Source organism: Ceratotherium simum, chromosome 26 (assembly GCF_057802395.1).
Source record: "Ceratotherium simum simum isolate JZ-2026a chromosome 26, ASM5780239v1, whole genome shotgun sequence".
Taxonomy (NCBI): domain Eukaryota; kingdom Metazoa; phylum Chordata; class Mammalia; order Perissodactyla; family Rhinocerotidae; genus Ceratotherium; species Ceratotherium simum.
Genome location: NC_141925.1, coordinates 15,120,261 through 15,147,211, shown reverse-complemented (window position 1 = coordinate 15,147,211; position 26,951 = coordinate 15,120,261). Strand labels below are relative to the sequence as shown.

Sequence of the window (26,951 nt, the reverse complement as noted above, 5' to 3'; positions counted from 1 at the left end):
CTCAATTAAAAAAAAAAAAGAGGGCCAGCCCCGTGGCTTAGTGGTTAAGTGCGCGCGCTCTGCTGCTGGCGGCCCCGGTTCAGATCCCGGGCGCGCTGATGCACGGCTTGTCCGGCCATGCTGAGGCTGCGTCCCACATACAGCAACTAGAAGGATGTGCAGCTATGACATACAACTATCTACTGGGGCTTTGGGGGAAAAAATAAATAAATAAAATTAAAAAAAAAAAAGGATTGAGATGGGCCATGGAAAACAGGGCTAGGACTAGGGTGAGGCAAATGAGGTGCCAGGGCCCCGACTTTAAGGAGGCCCTCACTCGCAGGCCCGTGCAAGTGTAGGGCTGGCACTTGCGTGACCCTGAGAGGTAGTGCCTCCTTAAATTTGGCACCATAGGCACTTCAATCACCTCACCCTAGTCCCAACCCTGATGGGAACAAATGTAGGAAAGGCATTCCAGGCAGAGGGAACAGCAGGTGCAAAAGCCCATATGCTGGAGAGGCTTGGTGTGTTTCAGGAACAGAAAATCGGTCCCCATGACTGGAGTAGAGGGGAAAAGTGCTAAAGGAAACAGCGAAGCAGAATCACCAAAAGAAATGAGAAAAAACTTTTTGAAAGTTTTGAGAATTGATCATGTTTGATATATATATATATATTTTTTTATAATTTTATTTATTTATTTTTTTCCCCCAAAGCCCCAGCAGACAGCTGCATGTCATAGCTGCACATCCTTCCAGTTGCTGTATGTGGGACGCAGCCTCAGCATGGCCGGAGAAGTGGTGTGTCGGTGCGCGCCCGGGATCCGAACCCGGGCCGCCAGCAGCGGAGCGCACGCACTCAACCGCTAAGCCACGGGGCCGGCCCTGATATATATTTTTTGAAGTATCCAAGTAGTTACCACGGGAAAAACTGGGCTTTCAGTTCTTCTTACCCAGCAGTGTAGAATTGTCTTTATAACTGCATCTGTTGGGAGGTGAGGTGGAGAGGGCACTAATAGTTCTTCAGTGCTTAGGGGCTCAAAGGTGGTGTTTCTAAACCTTGGCTACACATTAGAATTCCTTGGGGAAGTCTTAAAAAATACTGATGCCTGGGCCCACAGTGAAAGATTCTGATTTAACTGGTCTGGGGTGCAGCCTGTGGGTGGGGATTTTACGGTGAAGACAGAGTTGAGCAGCACCGTTAGGGTCCTAACCTGGGTGTGAACTGCTGAGGGATGTTTGCAGTGTAGGAGAAACCAGCTTTTACAGGCTCCCGTAGGCTCTTAGTAATGATGAGTCTGGATTTTATCCTAAGAAGCATGGGAAGCCATTGATGGGTTTTAAGTAGGATGGTGACATGATCTGATTTTTATTTTAAGAAAATCACTTTGGCTGCAGTGTGGCAAATTTCCTTAGGATAGATTCCCAGAAGTGGAATTCCTGGGGGAAAGGGTATTAACAAATTTAAGTCTTTGGATACATTCTGTTAAACTGCTTTCCAGGAAGCTGCTGCCAAATGACATTCACTCGCCTTCTGTGTACTCGCACCACCCCTTCACCAGCACTGAGTGTTTTCGAGGGTTAATTATTTCTATGCGAGGAGTACAAAAAGCAACGACAAATAAAGAGCAATTGTTTGAGCCACTGGGCACAACCCCAGCCAGTTACTTTTTTTCCCTCCTTCTTCATTGGTCAAATATTATCCAAATAGCCAAGCCATATGCTTCAGAGAAGCTACAGATCTGATTTTTAGCTAACATTTACTGATTGCTTACTGCGTGGCAGGCGATGTGCAAGCACTTTACATGCAACTTCTCTATTAATCCTCTCGACGTCCTTAAGAGGTCAATACTCCTATTATCATCTCCATTTTACAGACAAGAATCTGGGGCACTGTGAGAGTCAGGAGCTTGTGACGCTCGCTCAGCTTTTGAGTGGAGGAGTTGGAACTTGAACCCAGGGCCTTTCCTCGAATTACTCTGCTGTTGTTCTGTAATTTGGAAAGGTTAAAATTTTCCTGAAATGTTTCTCTGGGGTCTAAGGTTCTGGTCATTCTGCTGCAAATCATTTTGGAGTCTGAACAATTGACATAATTTGGTCACGGCACCATTGTTGCAACCAACTATTTATGGACGTCAAAATGATTAATTGGCCACAGCAGCCATTTGCTCATGAGTCTGAGGGTCCCAAAGAGGAGGGGAGCGTCAACTCACATGGAGCACAAAAAGTAAAGGATCTGAGGAAAACAGGTCCAAAGAAACTTGGAATTTACAACTAAGAAAAGGTTTTGGGAGAGGAGACCTTTCTAGTCAGATTGCAAGACAGACTTGCAGGGTGGAGGAGGAGGGGAGGTGAGGCATACATCAATATTTCAATCATTTCTTAAAATTGATCTATCCTTTTTTTTTTTTTTTGTGAGGAAGATCAGCGCTGAGCTAACATCCATGCTAATTCTCCTCTTTTTTTGCTGAGGAAGACCGGCTCTGAGCTAACATCTATTGCCAGTCCTCCTCCTTTTTTTTGCCCAAAGCCCCAGTACCCAAAGCCCCAGTAGATAGTTGTATGTCATAGTTGCACACCCTTCTAGTTGCTGTATGTGGGACGCGGCCTCAGCATGGCCCGAGAAGTGGTGCATCAGTGCGTGCCCAGGATCCGAACCCGGGCCACCAGCAGCAGAGCGCGTGCACTTTACCGCTAAGCCACGGGGCTGGCCCCATGATCTATCTTTCTGACTCCTACTCCCAGAGTTCCTTGAGGACAGAGACTGAGTCTTTTTTTTTTTGTGAGGAAGATCAGCCCTGAGCTAACATCAGTGCCCATCTTCGTCTCCTTTATATGGGATGCCGCCACAGCATAGCTTGACAAGCGGTGTGTCAGTGCGCGCCCGGGATCTGAACCTGCGAACCTTGGTCCACCGGAGCGTGTGCACATACCCGCTGCGCCACGGGGCCCCCCCAGGGATTGAGTCTTGATCACTGTCCCATCCCCAACTGTTTGGTTATTAGGCGCTCAATAAATTTTGCTGAATGTTGAATGACAATAAATCATGATTAGGCTGTACATTAAAAACATACGTGAGGGGGCCAGCCCAGTGGTGCAAGCAGTTAAGTGCGCGTGCTCTGCTGGGGCGGCCCAGGGTTCGCCGGTTCGGATCCCGGGCATGCACCAACACACTGCTCGGTAAGCCATGCTGTGGCGGCATCCCATATAAAGTGGAGGAAGACGGGCACGGATGTTAGCCCAGGGCCAGTCTTCCTCAGCAAAAAGAGGAGGATTGGCAGATGTTAGCTCAGGGCTGATCTTCCTCACACACACATACACACAAAAAAAATACGTGAGGACAATGTATTCATTATTGCTTATGTAATTAACCATTAACTACAAACAAAACCAAAATACCTTGTGGCAGGAGTAAGTGTTTCAGAAAGGACCATACTGAGTGAGGGGACTCTAATCTTGGGACTCCATTCAGGAGGGACTTTTTCTCTTCATAAGAGAATAGAGAAGAGGAAATGATAAAACAGGGAAGAAGACCTCATACGGCCTCTTTTACAACTGGTAAGACCCTTCCTCGTGTCCTCCCCTCAACAAGAGCAAGGTGGGCAAGAGTGGGGGCACCTAGGGGAAATTTCAGGATGGAGTGTGTATGTGTGGGACATATCCCTGTAACTCAGATGTTCTATTAAGTTATTTTTTTACACACGTGGGTGACCATGCTTGGGTCTGACCTAGTGGGAATTTCTGTTGAGTCAGATAGAGCCCCAGTTCAGAGAAGGAGTTTCTTTTCCTCTGAATGGGAGTGGAGGGGGGAGTTCATTTGAAAAGCTAACTTTCCATCCTTTAGAACTGGCAGGATCACACTTTAGTGAGGGGTTGGTGGGGATAAACAGGGAGCCCAGGGTTGAAGGGGTATGCATGTGCAGATGTCAACACCTCATAGTCTTCAAGTACTTTTGGTAACAATTTTTAATTACACAGATGATATATAAAGACTTTCTTCTCGTAACATAAAACAATAGGTTAAGACTTTCTGTGCAGATGAGGTTAAGACCCTTTTGACTATCCTCTCCAAAGGCAGCTCCTGTTACCTGTCTGATGGGCATCTCGCTCACCACTTCTCTGTGTCTGCATTCACATTATGTATCAGATGCTTTAGTCAAGTCTCTCGGGGAGACTGTCGGGGCAGAGAGGGCTCAGGTTTGCCCCCGTCTAGACTCTTTCTGGTGGGGAAGGGGGCAAGCGTTAGGGAGAGAGGGTTTCAAAGCACATTTCCCGTTGCCGGGACAGGGGCTGGTGGTCGTGGGTACTCTATTTGGTTCAGTTTTTACAGTGTGAAGAAGTGGTCAAGAGGTGAGGTCTCGAGGGGCACATTTCAGGTGGGGGCTGGACATCCAGCCCGTCTCCTTTTTATCATTTTCACTTTGTATCGTGCGGGGTGAGGAAGGCAGGCGCACGTGAACCTAGGGGCGCCCCTGTACCTAGGGGCGCCCCTGTATGTGCGCGCGCAAGAGCACCCCAGGGCCCTGATTGGACGCCTGTTTACACCTGACTGCTCTGGCCTCGGGGGTCAGGTACTTTCCAGGGCGTGTTTGGGAGGGTGTGCGCGTGGGGGTGGTGGCGGAGACCCCCCCCCCATGACCCCCCACAGCGGGGCCCGGACCTCGGCGCGGTCCGCGGAGAGGGGGAGAGCCCGGGGCACGGGAGGGCCGTCCGCTCGCCCCGCCCGGCAGGCCCCGCCCCTCTGCCCGGCCCCGCCCCGCCGCGCCCGGTCGGCCCCGCCCCTCTGCCCGGCCCGGCGGGCGCCGGCACCGCCCCTCGCTCCCAGCATGCCGTGCGGCAGCGGCGGGGCGGCGGGCGGAGCCGGGAGGCGGGGAAGCCGTGGCTGTGTGAGCGTGAGCGGCGGCCGCCACCGCCTCCTCCTCGCCGTCCTCGTCCTGGGCCCCGGCGTCGCGGGCCGCGCACGGCCCTGGGAGAGACGTCGCCGCCCCTTCCTCCGCCTCCCCCGCGCCGCGCCGCTCCCGCCTCCTCGTCCTGCGCTGCGGGCTCAGGCGGAACCCGGAACGGCCGTCCGCCTCCCCCGCCCTCCGCCGCCCCCTCCTCCTCCTCGGCTTCCTCCTCAGCCCCGGGCCGGAGCGGAGTGTCGGCGGCGGCCGGTTCGGGCGGCGACTCGCGCTTCTTCGGGCGGCGGCGCTTGGCCATGTCGTGTCGGGGAAGGTAATGAGCCGCAGAGCCCCGGGGTCTCGGCTGAGCAGCGGCGGCGGCGGCACCAAGTACCCGCGGAGCTGGAATGACTGGCAACCCAGGTGGGTGAGCGGCGCCCGGCCCGCCGCCCCGACCCCGCGCCCCGCGGCGGGCGCGCCGAGGCCTAGGGCCGCCGAGCCGGGAGGCGCGGCCTAGGCCCTCCACCCCCCGGGCCCCGGGCGCGGCTTCCTGGGTCCCCTCCCGCCCCGGCTGGGGGAGGAAGGCCGCTGGGAGGCGAGGCCTAGATGCCTCCCCTCTGCCTGCACTTCAGCCCCGGGGCTGGCGCCGAGCCCCAGGGCGCCCGCGGGGCACTGGCCGGGGAGTTGAGTCAAGGAGGGGGAAGCGGGGGCCCGGGGTGGGGGGACTTTCTAGTTACCACCTTCCCCCCAAGTTGGGGTTAGAAGGTTGGGGCATCCTGAGAGTCCAGGACCCTGTCTGTTACCCATTCACTTCCTGGGTCCCTCACCCTCTCGGTCCCCACGTGAGAGACCTCCTTAACTGAGATCCCTTCTGTGACCCCCACGTGAACGACCTCCTTTACTGTGAGCCCTCTGTGACCCCCACGTGTTAATACTTAAAAACAGGAAAAAAAACCTCCAGGGTTTTACCCTGACTTTAGGCAGGGCAGTTGCGGGGCAGGGGATGAGATAGTGGCTGTGTTGATGAGGCCGACACTCTGGTCCTGGGAAATGAAGTCTTCCCCAAGTGCAGGGGCGGTTACCTCGGTGGACAGCAATTCATACCTGGACACTTGAGCGGGCCGCTCAGAGGAGCAGAGAATTTCCTCTTGTATGGAGGAGGATTTGCTCTCAGACCGTTTTGGGGCCTAGTTGGCATAGAATGTATTAGGAGCATCGACTTTTTTTTTTTCTTTAATTAATTAATTTTCGTGTCTTTCTGATTAATCATGGGGCAGTTGTGCCTAATTTAGGACTGGTTTATTCTTATCTCTCTTACTGAATAAGTGCTTGTAATATTCAGGGACTATTTGGAATTTAGCTTGGTGCTTAGAACTCCTTAAATGTGTATAATAGTTTAGAGTTAGTTGATTCATGGAGCTCTCATACTTGGAAGCACATTTGCATTTCGGTTGTCCAGGAGCTGGCTACATAATTGGAAGACACACACGTTCTTGGGATGACTTTTGCTTCCTGATAGTTGCATGTAATTCTTGATAGTTGCAAGCAGTGTTTGGAAATAAGTAATTTGATAAGATGTTAGAATGTAACATTTTAAGACTTGATAGAAAAAGCAAAATAATCTTTTGGCTAGGGGGTGGTACACATCTTATTCTGTTTAATATGCCTTCCCAAATCCTATGTCTGTTGAGAACTGATGTATATACCTAGGTGACTTGAAAAGTTAGTGCCTGAATCTAGAATTGAGATGTTTAAGTAGTTTTTAAAAAATTGTTTGAAAAGCATAGTTTTACTTGTCCTTTACCAGTTAGGGTTTGTGAATGCTTTAAATAAAATCATTTGACTAGTTTAAGTATTTTTATCTGTAATTGACATGCTTAGTTGTGTTGTACTTTCATTGAGATGTGTGAAATTTGATTTTTTTGCATCTAACGGGTTGATGATAAACGAGCCTGAATTTGACATTTGAGAGCTCTTCTTTGACCATGGATTTACCATTACTTTTCAGTATTGTGGTCAGCATATGTATAAGAATTTAATGTATCTGTAGAGGACTCAAGTGCCCTTCTCAGATATCCTAGAGCTTTCCGGAAACAATAAATTGTAACTTGTAGTTCGAAATAAATGGAGTAGCGGACTTGCAGCCACGCGCTGGGGGCCCCTGACTTCGTTTGACAGGTATGAAACAGAATGGCTTATATAATTAAGAAATATGTACATGGATTATTAATATTATCCATGTTGTTTTCTTCTTTGAAGTGCTTTATTTCTTGACTGTGTGGGGTGTGTTGGGGGGGGGATGTAAGCTTTCTTTGAAGCTGTAACAAAGTCTCAAAACTTACTGCCTAGCTGGATGAATACTGTTCTGTGAGATGACTTGGTTACATGGAGTAACGTTAGGGTGTTGGAAATAACTTGAGTTTTTTGTAGAGGAGGGAACAGAGTGGTATGGACAATACCACGTAGCATAACTTGATTTATTTGCACAGTCACCATAGTTGTTTTGTTAAATAGCCAATAAAAAAGTGAGATGTTTGCCAAGTCGTAAGTTGTCCTAAGTTAAATTTGAGGTTGTTATTCTGTCCCCTCTTCACTTCAGAAAGGTGACAGACTCCAGTTAACTGACAGAATGGAGTTTGATCTTCCCCCTTGTTTAAATGGGGGTTTATTTTTCCTAAACATCTTCAGATGCAGACAGATTCCTTATGGTTCATCAGAATCATTTTGGTTTTTAAAAAAATTCTTTGCCTATCTGTACCGTTCCTTTTCTGATTTTTTTTGGTTCTGTTTTCCTAGATTTAGGCTTTTGAAAAAGTGGGATTGAGAAAAGCAATTCTTGTTGGTTTCTTTTAGTGTTAGTCAGTCTGGAAACCCACTGTTGAGTCAATCATGGCCGCATGTGATAGTTCACACATAGTGACAGGAGGTGTTCCAGGTTGCTGAATAGGCTCCTGTCATCTGGCAACAGAGCAAGCCCACCTTTGCTAGAAGCATACCTTTAGCAGAAAACATTTGTATAGCACTGGCTTACAGTCTTCATTTTCATTCACTATACCCTCAATTATCATTTAAGAATGATTACGGCAAATGAGTGGTTTTATCCTTGTCATTAGCCAAAGCCTGTCCTTTTCTTGACTTTATTTTGAGACATAATCTTCTAGTTGTATCAATCAAGATAGAAATCAGAATGCTTTGTTTTAAAATTAAATGTATGATTAGTTATTGTACATTTTAATATTCCAAAATGACATGATTAATTTGACGTTGGAGTCAAATATAGATTATTTCAACAAATGAGGAAGCGTTCAAGTCAACAGAAAACAAATAGATTTTACTTCTACACTTGGGAGCCTGAGGACTTTGTTTAACAGATATATATTGGGTGTCTTACTGTGCCCAAACTTAATGATCTTTCTACCATTCTAAAAGGATGAAGCTATATATTAAAAATAGCTTCCATTTTTGGTGAAATGTAGATAGATTAAAGTTCTCAATATGATAAATAGTTTAATTCAAAAATTCAGGAAATATTGATGCTTTAGGGAGAATATCTTTATTCTCCGTTGTCACAGACTAAAAGATAGGGGAAGAGTGCTGTGAAGATAGAAAAGCCAGAAACTAGTATGTCTGACATTGTGAGAAGCTGGGTTTTTGAAGTCAGAGTTGTCTATTCAGCATTTCATGAGTCTGTATTGTCAGATGTCCATAGATATGTAAGATAGTAAAACACAGAAAAGATAAAATTAAGTGAAGTTATGTATTTTATAACTATAAATAGAGCTTTAATTAAATAGAATTTAATGATTACCAGTTCTGTACCACAGATTCCAAGTATACTAAGGAGGTTTTTCAGATAATTGTGTATGAGTGTTTAATTTGGGGGGAAAGTTTTATTCTTTCCGTTATAAAATAAAACATATTCCTTATGAAACACTTGGTAGTTGTATCTTTAAATTGAACTCTTTTCCCACTTCCGTTTTGGTTCCTTTTTAAATTGGGAGTATAACTAAAGGGTGTTTTTTTTTTTTTTTTTTTTGTGAGGAAGATCAGCCCTGAGCTAACATCCATGCTAATCCTCCTCTTTTTGCTGAGAAAGACCGGCCCTGAGCTAACATCTATTGCCAGTCCTCCTCCTTTTTTTCCCCAAAGCCCCATAGTTGTATGTGGTAGTTGCACATCCTTTTAGTTGCTGCAGGTGGGACGTGGCCTCAGCATGGCCGGACAAGCAGTGCATCGGTGCGCGCCCGGGATCCGAACCCGGGCCACCAGTAGCGGAGCGCGCGCACTTAACCGCTAAGGCACGGGGCCGGCCCTAAAGGATTTTTTAATAACAGGAGAGTATGAAATATTCTAATTTAGGAAATAATGTTGCTTTAGGGATTTTTTCAGGCTAATAGAGCCACTGATTTAAAGGAGGTTATAGGTTAGTATGGGAGATAACAAGGGGCTTTGTAAAAGGTAAAGCATTAACATGGATATTAATTGTGATGTAATTCTTGGTATAATTATTTTTATATGTGATGAACAGAGTTTAAAACCTGGAGAGTCAGAAGAGGGAAAACTATACAGTCGAGTAGGAGGCAGTGGGCCATGAAATTGATCTGCACTTTTTTGATAGGAAATATGGGGAAACTCTATCTCAAAAAAAAAAATAAAAACAAAAACAGAAGAAAGTAGGGAGATGGCAAAATGCAAGTTATCCTTGGTAAGAAATGCCCATTAGTTAGAAGGCTGAGGTACTCATGAGGAGTGATAGACATAAGAGATGAAGCTCAAGAGCTGGATTGTAGGCCTCGAATCATAGCTTAAGTATATTTGGAATGACTTTAGGGAACCATTGAAGTTTTACCAGCAGGGAAGTGGCAGTAGTTTAGGAAGATTAAAATTAGTTGGGGTGTATGTGTGTGTAACCACGGTAGGAGGCAGTTGGAACAGTCTAGATGAGAGACTGCTGAGGACCTGAATATTCTGTTTATAATTCGTGATTTAAATTCAGACAAAATATTCAGCCCAATATGTGGGAATTTCCATAAGCAAAAGCCTGTCACTTGTTATCTGGTGTTGATTGAGGATGATCACTAAAATGATTCTTTTTATCTGCTCACGCTTCCGTTCAGGTTAGGACACTCATGGATATGAAATGGTCATATACATGAAATGGCCTGTGGTCTACGATGTCCTTTGGGAACACTGAGTTCTCAAAACATTTTAATGTAAGAGTTCCTGCTTTCACTGCCTGGTGTATGGTAGGCACTTGCTTACTTGCCTTTCTGTCCCTATCCTAATCTCCTAAAATAAATGAGACTCCTTTCACTGGACTTCCCTTTATGGATTCACACAAGCTGTCATTTGTTTGGTGTCTCTTCATACTATTATTGTTTTGGTTACTTGTCTTTGGCTATCTTAAAGTTGTCTCAGAACCCATTTTATGTTGGGGACTGTGAAATAAAACATACCCCTCTTGTACAGAGGCCGAATAGTAAAGATTTGCAGACATTTTGTGGTTTAATTCTTATGTGAAATACTCCAGCTTATTACATTTTAATTTTTTTTAAATGTAGAGTGTAACCTATTAAATTCCTACAGAGTTTTTTGATGTAGAGATATTTGTTTTTATAATGTTACTTCCGCTGCATCTTGTGTTGGTTGATTTGAGTGTACTTTCCTCTTAGTTGGATTCTTTTTTTTGAACTTCATTGTGTTACTTTTTTGAGATAAAATTTACATATGTATAGGTCTTAAGTTCAGTGAGTTTTCACAAATATATACACCTGTGTAACCATGACCCCAGTCAAGGTGCAGATACACGACGACTTTTCAGTTGGATCACACACCCACCCCCCATCATCCCCCCCCAAAAAACCTGACAGAGTGTACAGATAGATCTTGCCTTAAAATTTTTTGTAGAAAGGAAATCTTTGAATGGTATCTTATGATTTATTACTAACTGAATGGTTTCTGAGAATTGATAGCCTCATTATCTTCAACGTATTTCTATTATTCGTCTTTTGCTATAAACATACTTAGTTGGGATATCTGAAGCTCCCTGTGAAAACGGTTTCAGATGGTGGAGGTTTCAGATGTGGATCTACTGTTAACCTCTTCAGGCATTTGTGTCCGGGAACTCAGAGGAGCTCCTCTGCTTGGCTGAGTTTATTCCTCTGAGCTACAGGTTCATGGACTTTTCTTCACACTCTCCATACCCACTGTGCTCTGCTGTTTTTTATGCTCTCCTCAATCTAAACCTTGGGCTGCCCTTAAGACCCCTGCCCTGCTACCGCTGCTCTGTGTGGTCTCTTTCCTTTGTGGTCTCTTTCCTTTCTGAACCTTGCAGCCTGTCTACAGTGAAAGCTAACTGTGCTCATCACTTCACTGATTGGTTTCTTTTGTTCCTGCAAGTAGTTTAAGTCCTTGAGGGCTGAGCCAGAGCGAAATACTCCGCTGCTTCTCTGTCTTACTTTCCCTAAGGCACTCCCCAAGCTCATTTCTGCCTTAGGGCCTTTGCATGTGCTATTCTCGCTTTGTCCCTATGGCATAGATTATTGCTCTTAGAGTGTTGGGCTTGGGTGCTCTCAGATTGTCTCAGCCTAAATGTCACCCCCTCGGTGAGAAGAAATAGTCTTCTCTAACACTTCACAGTGGGTTTTCTTCACAGCACTTACCAGTACCTGAAATTTTCATGTGTCTTCCCCAATAAAACGTAACCTTCATATGTGCTTTCATCTTGTATATAATCTTTTTACCTTTGTATATCCCTTCCTCCCTACTAGTGCATGGGTAAACAGTATACACTGTATTTTGTGTATTTCTATTCCTTCCTCGAGTATGTGAAAATGGAATTCTGCAAATTTGTTTCTGTTTAGAGTTAACTCCAGAGTTTACAACACTGTTGCCATAGGAGGCATTTTTAGGGGAGCTGTTCCTTGTACAGCAGCCTGGTTAGCCTGAGGCAACAGCTTAAATCAGCTGATTGGACAAGTTCAAAGGGACAATGTTCTAGTGGACTAAGGTGGCCAGATCTTTTACAGAAGAAAGAATAGGGTCATTTAAGCTTCATAGGTTTTATCCAACTTGAAAAAATACCTTACTCACGTATTTAAAGTTCTTTTACACATTGACATCTTATCCCATATGTATTGTTTGTATCTGTACATTATTTAAGCAATCTAATCACTAAAAAGTGAAGCACTGGGTTGAGCCTTCTGGCATTCCAGTAGAATACCCGAGGAAACAAACTTCCTGCCTGTTGTATGCCTGCTGATTGGGGAATGACTGAAACCTGAATTTTCCAGAATCAACAGATTTCTAAACATAGTGAATTACTTCTTTCATATTCATCTTCTTATCCTTTCAAAAAAGGTGATTGTATACCTGTTAGAAATTATTCCTCTGAAGGTTAATGTTGCTATTCATATTATTTATAGTATATCTGAGAACTTGCGTATCATTTAAAAACCTTTTACAGACTTTTGGTATCTATCATTTAAAAAACCTCTTTTAGAGGAGTTTCTGGTATCAGAATATAGATCGTTTTTTGGTATGGAACTTCCTTCCTATATTATGCTATTCCTTTGTTTTTAAGGAGAGGTACTTCTTTTCCTTTACCATTTTTATCATCATAAAGAGAACCTCAGCATTGCTCTTATAGGTCCATAAGAAAATTATTAATATTTCTGCAGTGGCCTAAGGTAATTTTATACTTATATATATATCTGCAGATTTTTAAAAAAAAGGTTAAACTTACTATTCACTAGATCTTTATATTTGGGTGGCATCTAATATATTAATACCTTTTCTGTTGATTAGGGAAAAGTCTCCACTAATAAATATGTCTTAGATTTTATAGTTACATATATTTTTCTTCCATATTTGACCACAGTGGCAACAGTTTCTTTTATTTTTTACTGAAGCTCTTTGAATTTAAATTTTTCCCTCTTATTTAAATTTATTAATTGAAAACTTGTCTTTACTCTCTCCTCTTTAGCATTTTAATCTGATTTTAAAAGATGTGCGTTTGAAATTTTAACTTTGATCTTGGAATATTTAGTTCTTTGAAGCAATCCATGACTCTTGCTATTCAACCTCTTGAGGGTCTCCCTGGTCTATATGCCTCATAATATGAACCCTGGAATTTCTTGTGTGAAATGTAACACTTTATTTCCAGTCTATTTGTTTTGATTCTGACACTGGAAATTCAGATTAATTGCCCTAACGACAGATTTTACGTTGGCTTCCTGAGATTTGCTAGAATTTAGACCGAAAAACCTATTAACTTGAGGAAAGATGTCAAACTTTTTGTCCTCTTTATAGAATGGAACTCTTTCCTGATTGGATGGTTAAACAGATCCAGAGATGATCCACCAGTATCACATAGTATGGTGCAGTTGAATTAGTACATATTTAATTGAAAATAAAACACATCTTGGATTTTCTTTCCTACAAAGATTGATCGTTTTTCTTTCTTTTTTTTTTTTTTTTTGTGAGGAAGATCAGCGCTGAGCTAACATCCATGCTAATCCTCCTCTTTTTTTGCTGAGGAAGACCAGCTCTGAGCTAACATCTATTGCCAGTCCTCCTCCTTTTTTTTCCCCCAAAACCCCAGTAGATAGTTGTACGTCATAGCTGCACATCCTTCTAGTTGCTGTATGTGGGACGCGACCTCAGCGTGGCCAGACAAGTGGTGCGTTGGTGTGCGCCCGGGATCCGAACCCCGGGCCGCCAGTAGGGGAGCGCGAACACTTAACCGCTAAGCCACGGGACTGGCCCGGATTGATCATTTTTCTTGCCTGTCCTTATATTCTTTGGATAAATGTGAAGAAAAATGAAAATATAGCAGGTTTCCCAGCAGCAGGACTATGAAACTTGAGATTTAGTGTTTATTCATTAGTCACGTTTAAAGGAATCTACCTTACGACATAGGTTGTATTGTTTTTGAAAGACTTGAGTTAGAATTTTAAGAGCACTTAATTGTCATTACATATTTGAAATATTGATAGCATTTTAATATGTATCTTCATCAATATGTATCTTGTTCCTTTCTTGAAAATATTGAAATTAAAAATGAACTTATACTTAATAAAAGTTGTGTCTGTGGGAGTAATCAGCTGACTATAAAACAAAGTTTTGTAAAAGAAGCCTTTTATTTCGCCTATCTTATATGGTTACTATACTGTTAGTAGTCCCTGTTGTTTTTATTGGAACCTTATTGAGGAAAACAAAATTATATCAATAATGCTGTTCTCTTTGATCTTTTAGTCCATTTAAAATCTACTTGCTCTCTTAGTATAATCGCACTGGAGAAGTTAGAAATAGAACCAGGGTGTTTTAGATTCCTCTCCAAGGTGTATTTATTTTTAAGAATGTGTGCATTTTTAGTATTGATCCTTCACAAATATTTATCTTAGAGAGGCTGGTGTCATGAAAATAGCAATGGACTGAGAGTGGGAAGACCAAGGTCTTGTGTAATTGCACCACCAGCTGTCCCTCTGAGGCGGTCATTCTTGCCTTCCCTAAGATCTAGAGTTATGAGGGTTAAAGAAAAAGTTTGGAAAGTTACTTTCAAAACTGTTCAAGTGCTACACAGATGCTGTTTATGTTGCTATGTCTGAATCAAATTTGGAATTTTAAGAACCTGCCCCTTTTATCTCTTCCTCAAAAAGTTTTAGAATTGACTACACATGCACATGCTCACGCTAGTTAAATTTCATTTTTCTCTTCTAGTACTCTAAGTACTAGAGTGTGTGTGTGTGGTAACTTCTAAAAATTTCATAAAGAGTATTTACATCAAGTCTTTTAGAGGATATATGAATGGAAGCTCATATAATTGTAAAATTTCTAAGTATGGCATAAGACATTTGTGATATTGCTTGTATGCATAGTTTAAAAAAAATATTGATGAAGGTGCAAATAATTGCTCTCCAGTATAGTAGTGGTTCTCTTTCTGCATCTTCTGGAGTGGTTTCATTAGGCTAATAAGCTTGTTTCAAGTTGGCTAATGAGGAATTTGTAGATCTGCATCATTATTTGTTCTCCATATCTTATTATTCACACTTTAAGAACTAGCTACTAGTTGAAATTGTGAACCAGTAAAAATAATTTAATCTTTGTGACTATTTGCATATATTGAAGGGCAGGTGCAAATGGAATTAAATAAAAAAAGGGTAAGTTAAAAGGTAGCTGTACCTTGCTTAACTGTTGTTATACAGTTGGAATTTAAGAACTGATTCTTATAAGAACACCAGTTGAATGGTGCATTGCTTCCCCCCCCCAGTCTAGTATGTGTATGTTTGCCCATTTTAAAGGGAGCAGGGAGGATGGATCTTGGAATCATGGAAACGATACACTCTACCAGTGTAATGGTTTGAAGTACTTAAAAAAGAACCACACGTATCTTCTACAGAAAGATAGGAATTAATGAAATTTTATATCATTATAAGAATGTATACACAGTATTAAGCTATCATGAGATTTTGGTACTATTTTAAATTATGGTGCTATAAATTTACTCAAAATGAGTAAATACTGTCTCCTAAGGAACTTCATATCTAGAAACATTGATTTTTCTCTTGTAAAAGGAAATTATAAAAGGTTCTCATTTTAAACCATTTAAATCAATCTGACTAAAATGTGTTTAATATAAAATGTAACAAAAGAAAAAGATAGGGACCTTGTGGGTTTAAAGTATCTTAAGTGATGATTTTGAACTGTTTCATAGCTTTCTTAAACTTAAGGCTAAATACTTTAAATATCTTAGTATATTTTTGGCTACTGCTGAGCACAGTGGGAGCATTGTTTCCTGGTTCTTGAGTGCTGCTTACTAATGTGTTTCAGTAACTACCAAAAACTGTCTTCGTTTAATGAATTTTCCTAAACTTAGAAGAATAGTATTCTGGGAAGTATCCCCCTTTCTCAACTATTTAATTTAGGAGACCATATCTTTTGAGATTTATCTATGAGGCCTTTTTATTTATTTATGTTTAAGTAGTAGGAAATGGCTGTTTCAAGATGACCCCTAAAAAAGATCCCAGTGCTTAAGTAGGGGGGTTTACCATACATATTTTATCTCTTGATTACAGGTAGTATATTTCTCTATCAATTTGGTGTTTAACAGTATATTTCCTACCTCAGGATGCTTAAGGAGATAGGTCCTAGAGGAGTTCTTGGGGATGTTGAAAGGAATCAGTCCTTGCTGTCTTAGTATAATTACGTTGGTAAAGTTAGAAATAGAGCCAGGGTGTTTTAGATTCATCTCTAAGGTGTATTTATTTTTTAAGAGGGTTGGGGCGGGGGTCATGTATATAATTTGAGAATGCCCTAAAGATATTTCTAGTAGTGTCTTCCTGTTTGTTGAGAATCGCTGGTGTGGAATATGAAATTCAGTATCTTTTTCCATATTTCCCGTCACGTTTGAGGTATGTTACATGTTAAGGGATGCGTGGTAGAATATTGCTCTTTTGATGCCCCAAAACCTTGACTGTGCCCAGGATTTGTAGGGTGTACCTTACCATTGTGGCAGTAGTGCCTAACTTGGTAATAGTCTTCTTTAAAAGTACCTATGTCTGAAGTGCATGATTTTTGTTTTTTCTTAGCGTGTTACAAGTGATTTTTGGCAACCACATCATTTTTCTTGACCAGTCTCACCTGTAAAAAAAATAATGGTAATGATGTTATCTGTTACACAGTACGTTTACTTTTAAAGGAAACCACAGTGCTTTTTAGGAATATTTTTAAAGAGAAGATTTACAGTATGTAATTTTTAGAGAATCTCACAAGCACGTCAGTCCCTTGAGGATATACTTGAGTCTATTAGCTAGAGGAACTTTATCAGAATAACTCTACCATCATTATTTGCCTATTTTCAGGACTTTTTAAAGGTGGTTGCACACATTTCTTACATTAATAAAACACTTCTTTTTCCTTGATTATAGAGTCCCAGTCTGGTTTCAAGACTTCCTTTTAGGATTCCTGTAGTGTTTACCTCTTTAGTGATGCCTAATCTCCTCTGTCCTACGTTTGGCTTTTAACTGGAGAGCCTGGGGGCGGGGGTGGGGGTGGCACACGTGTCTTTGTAGACTTGCAGTTTTTTTGTCCTTCCTCAGCTAGGGAGGTCATGGAGTAAGAGATTTCCTTTCAATCTTGGCAATTTCCCAGGCTGAATGGGATGTTTCTAAAGTACTTCCAGGACTTGCTGACAAAAGGGTAAGATAAGCAATGCAAATGTGAGCTGAAGCAGGGTTTCTTTTTAAGGCTGTAAGCTAGCTTGGGTTACAAATAAAGGCAAGAGAAAGTGAGCCAAATTAACGTGGTGCCTTAGATTCAGGAGCCTTTAGGTGAACGGTTATTTAGCATAAAATTATTTTTGTTGAATACTGAACACTGAATTCACATCTGTATTGGAGATTGAAAGCATGCAGGATTTTATAACTGCCGATATTCTTAATACGTAGTAAGAGATGAATTTTTGCCAGATGAGGTACAGAACCTCAGAATACTTAAGTGCTTAGAATAAATTAGCAGTGAATTTCATGTCTCTGTCTCAGCCATTGATTTTTCTCATTTTACCAGCCTTAGTGCTTTGACTCTTAAAATTTTTGTGTTGTCTCAGTGGTTAGTTAATAAGAATTTAGCCACAATTTTGAAAGCTATCAAAATGGGTAGGCAATAAAATATTAAGAATTTATAGTGCATTTCTTTTTTAAAAAATGGGGTGCTATAAGGACTTATCGCAGGTATTTCTCAGGCATTGATGATAAAGAGTAAAATTTCTATCTTTCTAGAAATTTAGACCTTTTTACTATTAATATAGATAACAATTGTCTTTTCCTGGTATAAGTGCAGTGTTTTGTTTCTTTCTGTACCTTGGCTAGGTTAATCCTTTCCAAGCTCTTATGTTCCAGCTCTTCTTATGCTTGATAAATTAATTCAGACACTAACACTTTGGTTTCATTGGAAAGCTTTAAGCCAGTGCTACATTTTTGCTTTTCCATTTAGAATAGCTAAATATGGTAGGCAATATAAGACAAGAAATACTGAATTATTGAAAAGAAACCAACAGTTTTTTACTTATCTTTTATACCTTTACTGTAAAGAAATGTGTTTCCTTTTAAGTCAGGTTTATTGAGGTGTAATTTACAAGCTGTATAGTTTTTTGAGTTTTGACAAATGCATATAGTATTGTAACCATGACCACCACAATCAAGCTATGGAATAGGTCCATCATCCCCCGAAATTTTCTTGTGCCCCTTTGTAGTTGGCTTTTACTCCCAGCCCTTGGTAACCACTGGTCTATAATTTTGTCTTTTCAAGAATGTCATAAATAAGGTTTTTTTTAAATTGTGGTAAAGTGCACATAAAATTTACCATTTGACAATTCACTGGTTTTAAGTACATTCACGGAGTTGTACAACCATTACCGCTGTCTAGTTCTAGAACTTTTCATCACCCCAAATGAAAACCCTGTGCCCATTAAGCGGTCACTCCCCATTCTTCCCTCCTCCCAGCCCCTGGCAACCACAAATCTTCTTTCTCTGTGGATTTGCCTATTCTGGATGTTTCATATAAAAGGAATCATACAGTATGTAGCTTTTTTGAGTCTGACCTCTCACTTAGCATAACCTTTTTAAAGTTCATCCATATTGTAGCAGGTATCAGTACTTCATTGCTTGTTATGGCTGAATGATATTTCATTGTATAGTTAGACCACATTTTGTTTATCGATTCATCCTTTGATGGACATTTAGGTTTCTGCTTTTTGGCTATTGTGAATACTGTTGTGGTGAATGTTCCTGTACAGGTTTTTGTTTGAACACCTGTTTTCACTTCTTTGGGGCATATACCTAATGGTGGATTTGCTAGGTCATATAGTAGGTCTATGTTTAACTTTTTGAGGAACTGTCAAACTGTTTTCTAAAGTGGTTGTACCATTTTACATTTCCACCAGTAATGTATGAGGATTCCGATTTCTCCATATCGTCACAACACTAATTATTTTCTGTTTTTTAAAAAAATATGGCTATCTTAGTGGGTGTGGTTTCTCATTGTGGTTTTGATTTGCATTTCCTGAATCCCTAATGATGTTGAAGAACTTTTCATGTGCTTATTGGCCATTTGTATCTCTTTGGAGAAATATATCTGTTCAAGTCTTGCCTATTTTTAAATTGGATTGTTTGTCTTTTTGTTGAGTTATAGGATTTCCTTATATATTTTAGATAATAGACTCTTATGAGATATATCATTTGCAAGTATTTTCTCCAATTTATGAGTTGTCTTTCACTTTTTTGGTAGTGTTCTTTGATGCACAAAAATAAATAAAGCTTTTAAAATGCATATTAAGTAGAATGAAAAATTCAGAATTTATGTAAATGTATTGCTGAAGGCAGTCCTTTCTATTTCTGACTTCTTTTTTGTGTTCGGAAAAGTTACTCTTGGGGCCGGCCCGGTGGCGTAGTGGTGAAGTGCGCACGCTCCGCTCCCGTAGCCCGGGGTTCTCAGGATTGGATTCCGGGTGCGCACTGATGCACCGCTTGTCAAGCCATGCTGTGGCAGCGTCCTATATAAAGTAGAGGAAGATAGGCACAGATGTTAGCCCAGGGCCAATCTTCCTTGGCAAAAAGAGAAGGATTGGCATCAGAAGTTAGCTCAGGGCCAATCTTCCTCACAAAAAAAAAAAAAAAAGAAAAGAAAGAAAAGTTACTCTTTTTTTTTTAAAAACTTTTTTCCTTCGTTTTTTTCTTTCTTTTTTTTTTTTTTTGTGAGGAAGATCAGCCCTGAGCTAACATCCATGCTAATCCTCCTCTTTTTGCTGAGGGAGACCGGCTCTGAGCTAACATCTATTGCCAATCTTCCTCCTTTTTTTTTTCTCCCCAAAGCCCCAGTAGATAGTTGTATGTCATAGTTGCACATCCTTCTAGTTGCTGTGTGTGGGACGTGGCTTCAGCATGGCCGGACACGCTGTACGTTGGTGCGCGCCCGGGATCCGAACCCGGGCCGCCAGTAGCGCGGAGCGCGTGCACTCAACTGCCAAGCCACAGGGCCGGCCCACATTTTATATTCCTAATTGGAACTTATACTGACCTAAGTTTTTTCTTTTTAGATGGTAAATTCTTAGAGGGTTGGAACCATCTTAGTTCACCGTTTGGAGTCGTTAGCTCTTAATTAATGCTCTTGTAGTAAATAATCAAGAAAATATTATTAATTTTAATAGAATGTTTTGGAAAGGAAATGTGGGTTGCAGGTTGAATCTTCAAGAAAAGCTAGTATTGAGTTGGGTTAGTGGACTGTATTCCAAGGTCAAGAGAACGGCCTCAATGATGAGAATAGGCAATCATTTAGTCCGCAAGTAATTTATATGCCCTCTAGGCAACGGGGGTATGGGTAAGCAAAACTGACAGGCCCCTGCCCTTCTGGTATTTACAGTCTTCTGGCAGAACACAGTTAAATAAGCTTTTCAAAAGGTGTAAGAGGTAAGGAAACTGTTAGGTCCTCTGGTAGCGCATGTATAGCAGGGACTCCTAGCCAGCCCCAGGGGAATCAGAAATTTTCCAAAGGAAACTTAAAGGATTTCATTTAAAGCCTTAAACTTGAAGGATAAAGAGAAATTAGCTAGGTTAGTGAGGGACAGGGACAAGGCTGTTCCAGGCAGACAGGGGGCTAAGCAAGGTGATTCTTTCTATGGCACTGCAAGATTAGGATGATGGGGCATAGACTGTAAAAGGGGTGGTTGGTAGAGGTTTAGCTCAAAAGGGAATTAAGGTACGCAGGATAATAAAGGCAGTGGGAGGACATCAGATTTGTGTTTTTTGAGAATTATTTTTGTTGCAATATGGGGGAGAGATGGGATAGAGAGGAGAATTGGAGCCAGGAAACGTACTATGTCTGACTGATTGAGTAGTGCCATTTATTAGAAAATAACTGATCGTGGTACCATTTATTAAAATGGAGATTCTGGGAGGAGAGGAGCCAGTTGTGTTTGAGGCATAAGAACACTGAGATTGTTTTTTTAAACAGTTGGGTGTATTGGTCTGGACCTCAGAGTAGACATCTATGGTGGAGGCCTAGATTTGAGAGTTGATGACATACAAAGGATAAACACTGCCATCAGCATGAATTGAGGGAGAAAGTGCAAAGTGAGAAGAATAGAGGGCCTAAGGTCAGGCTTGGAGAAACTCCAAGTGGTTTGGTGTAGAGGAGGCTGAGCAAGCCTTCAAAGTTTTGTGAGAAAGTAGAACCAGAAATGTAGGAAGAAATGCAGAATATAACATCCCATAAGCCAAAGGAAGGGAAGAATCTGGTTACTTTGAATTCTCAGGATCTTAGCAGGGAGAGTTATTGTACAAATTGTAAGAAGTGATTTTATTCAGCCCACCTCATTCCTCTGCAAGACACCTTTGTGCAAGCCCTGTGAAAGCTCCTGAGAGGATGAGTAAGATGAAGGCTGAAATAAATCTTGAATTTAGGAACTTGGAGGTCATAGTTCTGCCAAAAGTAATAGGGCGTAAGTTGGGTCAGTGTGGATTGAAGAGCTAGTAGAGGTGAGGAAATGGGAGCAGAGAGTAGAGAAAACTCGTAGTTTGACTGCAGAGAGCGATGGCATATTGTTTGGTGGAGGGACATGTGGGCTTCATGGGGTTTTTTGGTTTTTGTGTTTTTTAAAAAATATGTTTTTGTATTTTTAAAGGCGAGACATTAGACAATTTTACATGTTTAAGGAGAGAATTCAGTTTGGTGGGAAAGGTAGCCTCCACAGGATAAAGAGTATTTGAAGAGATAAGTAGGTGGGATCCTAATCAAGGCCTAGAATTGGGTGCAGATGTGTTATGGTATTTTTTTTTCTTGGTGAAGTAGAATGTGAGAGAGTTTGTGTGTGTGTATATGTGTGTAGGGAGTTTAGTAGAGTATTTTCGAATCTGAAGAGAAGAGGGAAGATCTAAATAAGCATGTAGAGAAAGCGAGATGAACATTGGAGGACCTGGGAATGTGGTGCTTACTGATGGACCATGGATAATTGATAATTGGGTTTATCCAGGGTTGGGGTTTTGCGAGAATGGTGTGGAAAATATTAAGGGAGGTTAGGGGGATTGACAAGAGTGTTACTGAATTGATGGACCATGAAATTTAAGCTGGTTAAAGAAGGAAATGAAGAAGGAAGAAAGTACTTAAACTGGGAAAAAATAGAGTTACTGGAATTAAAGTTACCAAAAAAACCTTTATAGTGGTATTGAGAAAGAGTGTGAGTATACCCTTGTCAAAAGCGAGTCATCAGGGAGCATTGAGCAAGATGACCTGAAAGGGCTTCTGGGATTTTAGAGACAAGTAGGCTATGAGTGGCAGTTCCTATATTAGCAGGAACAGTTTCAGTGTAGTGCTGAGGGGGAAATCAAGATTTACAGTGAGTTGAAAAGTGAGTGAAGGCTGAAGGCAAGGAAGATGCGTTTTTCTCAAAGAGGTTTGGCTGTGAAGAGGCTAGACAATTAGAAGGAGAGAGGGAGTTAAGATTTGGGCTTTTTTTTAAAGGAAAGACGTGTGAGTGCTCATGTGTTGATGATGTGATGAACAGTAGGAAAGTGGGAGATCCAAGGCATACCTCAGAAGATAGGGGGAATGTACGGATCCGGAAGGTTACTGGAGATAGGAGGTTTCCTTGTTCTCTTGTGTGAGGGTGATGGGAGGAAAGGCTCTGTGTGCAGATGTAGATGAGTTTGTGGATTTATTGGAAAGAAGTTGGCAGGCAGTGGTGGAGTGGTGAAGAACTTGAAAGTTAGACAGAACTGAGTTTGAGTTCCTGCTCTGCCTTTTATAAGCTGTGCGACTTGAGGTCAGATAGGGAACAACCTGAGTTACCTCATCTGTAAGATGGTAACTGATAGGATTCTGTTAAAGATTAAATGAGATGATAAATGTATGTAAACTGCTTGGGTAAATTGCTTGCCAGACTTGGTAGGAGCTCAAAATTATTATCTTTTATTATTGAGAGTGCTGTAGAATGGTTTCTATTTCTCATGAAGCAGGAATCGGTAAGGTCATCCAGTGGTAGTGCTGGGGGAAGGAGGAAGGTGCCGAAAGGTTGAAAGCTGTTTTGGAAAGGAGAGAACCCTGGCCAGGGAAACATGGGCAGCATTGAAGACCCAGTTGTAGTCAGAGAACTACATGGGGGTGGTGTGTTCACCAGCCTTTTCACTGAAGACAATTGTGCACATGAAACAAAGGTTAAAATCTGATGTAGTACCCTCCTGGAGTTACTCGCTTTGTTCCTTCTGGTTAATTTGAGTAGAGGTCTGTCAGTAGAGGGTGTTTGAGATTCCTTGGAAGGGAAATAAACTATACTGAAGTCAAATCTTTATTATGTTTGCTAAAGATGTTATTAAAAACTGAAATTTACAGTCTTTTAAATTTGGGGTTACAGTACATTTAGTGATTTTAAATATAGGTACAGAGTTAGAGGTACAGAGTTAGAGGTCCATAAGATCACCCTTACTTCTGACATCAGTTGCAGGTTTGGGGATCTCCAAGACTACCCTTAGGTTGGATAATTCACCAGAAGGACCTACAGAACTCATTGAAAGTTATTATACTTATGGTTATACTTTATTACAGCTGAGGGATATAGGTTAAAATCAGCCAAAGGTAAAGGTGCATAGGGTAGAGGCCAGGAAAGTTCCTAATGTGGAGTTTCCAGTTGTCCTCTTCCTGTGGAGTTGTGAACAGTATTGCTTTCCTGGTGTTGATGTGTGTGATAATACGCATGGAGTATTACCAACCATGGAAGCTCAACCCAGCCTTGGTGTCCAGAGTTTTTACTGGGGCTCCGTGATTGACTGCCCACATGGCTGAACTTAGTCTCCAGCCCTTCTGGAGACTGAGCTGATCCATGTGACTCAAAGCCCCTGCCATAAATCACATTGGTATACTTTCTGGTGTGGCTCAAAGGCCCCAAGTGAACAAGGAAATTCTTATTAGGCATGACATTCCAGAAGTTTAGAGATTGCCTTCCAGAAGCTGAGAGTAAGGGCCAGACCTCTCTTTGGGCGAGGTAAAATTAAAATTCTTTACAATTTTACAATAGTTAAATATATTTTGAGTCTTGGTGGTTAGTGCCGTGGAGTTGATTCCAACTCCTGGCGAGCCTGTGTACAGCAGAGAGGAACCCTGCCTGGTCTCTTTGTGCCGTCCTCTCACCTTGCGGCACTGTATCAGCAATGCTCTGTTGCTGTTCGTAGGTTTTCATGGCCAATTTTTTCGGAAGTGGGCGGCCAGGTCCTTCTTCCTAGTCTGTCTAGTCTGGAAGCTCTGCTGAAACCTGTCCACCATGAGTAACCCTGCTGGTATATGAAATACTGGTGACATAGCTTTTAGCATTACAGCAACACGCAGCTGCCACACCGTGACAACCAGCAGATGAGTGGTGTGGTTCCCTGACGGGGAGGTGAACCTGGGTCGTGGCAGTGAGAGTGCTGAATCTTAACCACTAGACCACCAGGGCTGTCTGTCTTGAGTCTACAGTGGCTGTTTAGTTGCGAGTTTTGATTAATGATTAAAATTGGTAACAAAGAACCCATAAATAGATAATTAAGATTTGGTATTACAGACAATACTTAAGTAGCTAAAGAAGTTTCATCAAGAAATTATATTAACTCTTAATATTTCAATTTTGCAAAATTGATGTAAACTCATAAGTTTTGGCATGATGGTTCAATTCTGTTTTATTAAATTTTGAAGTCCCTGAGCCTCCCAAATGAATTTTTTAGCCATAGACTCGTGATGTACACAAGGCCCAGGGTTGTGCATAGTTTCACCTTTTTTCTTATCCCTCATGAAAGCATGTCTGAATCCAGGTGAGTAAGAGACATCACAGGGATAACCTTGAATTTATTTCTAAAAGGTAAATCTTTTTCAGGGGATTAACTGTTAGTATGAAAAACTCACAGCATATTCTACAACTGCTTTGTGACAGTGACACTATCTTTGAGCACCATTGCTTTAGAGAATAAATGCATTCCCACCTTATTGGCTTTAGTGCAAATCTCATTTCCTGGTTGATATCCATTACAAATTAGATCTCACCATGAGAGCAAAATCCCTTAATAAGTCTAGTTAAAAACAACCTGAAGCAATCTGATGCTTATTCCAGTGGCACCACTAGGTGTGGTGTTTGCATCAAGTCATTTCGGGATGCTTTACGGAATTCCCTAACTTTCATACTGCCAGAGTGGCTTTTTGTTGTTGTTGTTGCACTTTATGATGTTTTCAAGAACACTGGACCACAAGACCACATTTAGCCAGGAGATACTAGCCCCTAACACATGGTCGGGTTGTTGGTGTGAGGCCTGAGGATTTGGGTCATTCAAAAGTGAATGACCTCTCAGATTTGTTACATTTTCTGTGTACTGAGAATAGGTAACTAAAATGAGGGGTAACTATATTTGCATGTGATTTGTATGTTATAGTTAACATTTAAAGTCTCTTACGTACTAAAGATTTTTTTGGTTGCCACCGTCAGCCTCTCTATCCTCTAAAGCACAGAGTGGCTTTCCATCTCAATTTTTGCTTCAACATATGAACCCTAGAGGGCCATAGTTCAACTAAAAGCACCTAACCCATAAATGATATTTGCTTCATGTTTGAACAACAATGTTTTAACCCACTGTCTTCACTAATATTGTAACTACTGTCTTACAGATTGACTTGATGCAAAACATCACAAAGGCTCCATATTATACAGTATGCGATTTTTGAGGTATGAGCTTTAGAAACTTACCTCTCGTGTGGCATGTACATCAGGCTTTAACTTCAGTTTAATCATTTTGGGGAAATTTATGCATTTCTTTTTTGTTTTTTTTCTCTCTCTCCATAATATTTTTAGAGTATTAAAGGGGCTGTGGAGGTATTTTTGGATCCTTGCTAGTTAGTCTTAACAGATAACATTTTCTTTTATCACTAAATTGAGACACTAATTCTGGCAGATGGTAGCTTTTTCAGCCCTTATAACTAGCTTAACATTTATGCCTGCCTCTTTGAGTTCAAAAATGCATTTTCTGTTTTGTACCTTTGATTCCCTCATTTTAAGTGCTCATTTCCGTTCTTTAACAGTTTTCTTTTATTGGACTGGATGATCTTGTTGGTACTAACAGCCTGATACTGACTTTTTTTGAGACCTAAGCAGTCTAGATATAAAAATAAGAGATTTCTTATAAATGCTGAGCCATTTTGTGCCTTTGGGTTCAGAATACCTATAACTTGAATTCTGGTTGGAAGTGTTTTGATCAGTTTGTGTTAAAAGAACTTGGCAACTAGGGAGTTTTTAGACAGTTCTGAGACAGTGGTTCTACCCTAGTGAATTTTTTTGTTATATTTTTATTTTTTTTTTTTTTGTGAGGAAGACTAGCCCTGATGCCAATCCTCCTCTTTCTGCTGAGGAAGATTGGCTCTGGGCTAACATCTGTGCCCATCTTCCTCTACTTTATATGGGATGCTGCCACAGCATGGCTTGACAGGCAGTACGTTGGTGCGCCCCCGGGATCCAAACCTGCGAACCCTGGGCCGCCAAAGCAGAGCACCCGCACTTAACTGCTGCGCCACTGGGCTGACCCCTTTGTTATATTATTGAAAACCCAAATTCTGAAAAAAAAAAATCTTGATCTTCATAACTCATGGGGTTTTAAAACCTGTATTTCTAACAAATTGGGAAGTCACTCCTGGTTTTTTTCAGTTAGTTTAAAATTGAATGTTCCCTAGTTAGAAATGGATTTGTTGGTAGCAGTGGATTGCTTAATTTTTTCCATGAAGAACTTAAAATCAGCTGCCATATATCGAGTGTAAAAACTTATTTTGATTGTATTCATAAAGTCATGAACTGCTTATACATTATTTGTCTGTTAGACTGGAAACCTTCAGTTTATTTAGTATTATGATCATAATAACTTTGAGTATACCCTGTAAGCTAAGTATCTCTTAAGAATTCATTATCTTAGTTAAGCCTTACAACAATCTTACCTGTTAGATAGGTATTATGTCCTGTTTTATGCAAGAGACAACTGAGCAGATAAATATTATCCCCATTTTACTCAAGAGACAACCAAGGCTATGAGATTTAAGTACCTTG

At 41.3% G+C, this 26,951-nt stretch overlaps 1 protein-coding gene across 4 annotated transcripts in view; it reads left to right on the top strand.

Annotated features, from left to right (window-relative positions):
* The first annotated feature begins 4,888 nt into the window (after positions 1 to 4,888).
* Positions 4,889 to 26,951, top strand: part of SMG1 (SMG1 nonsense mediated mRNA decay associated PI3K related kinase) — a 106,880-nt gene continuing 84,817 nt past the window's right edge. For 2 of the 4 annotated variants that reach the window (XM_087417023.1, XM_087417024.1), the window contains exon 1: positions 4,889 to 5,278. In XM_087417023.1, coding sequence (XP_087273149.1) covers positions 5,193 to 5,278 — 86 coding nt within the window. In that variant the 5' untranslated portion in view covers positions 4,889 to 5,192. Of the gene's footprint in view, positions 5,279 to 25,528; positions 25,587 to 26,951 lie in introns of all 4 variants that reach the window. The other 2 variants (XM_087417025.1, XM_087417022.1) reach the window with 2 other exon arrangements.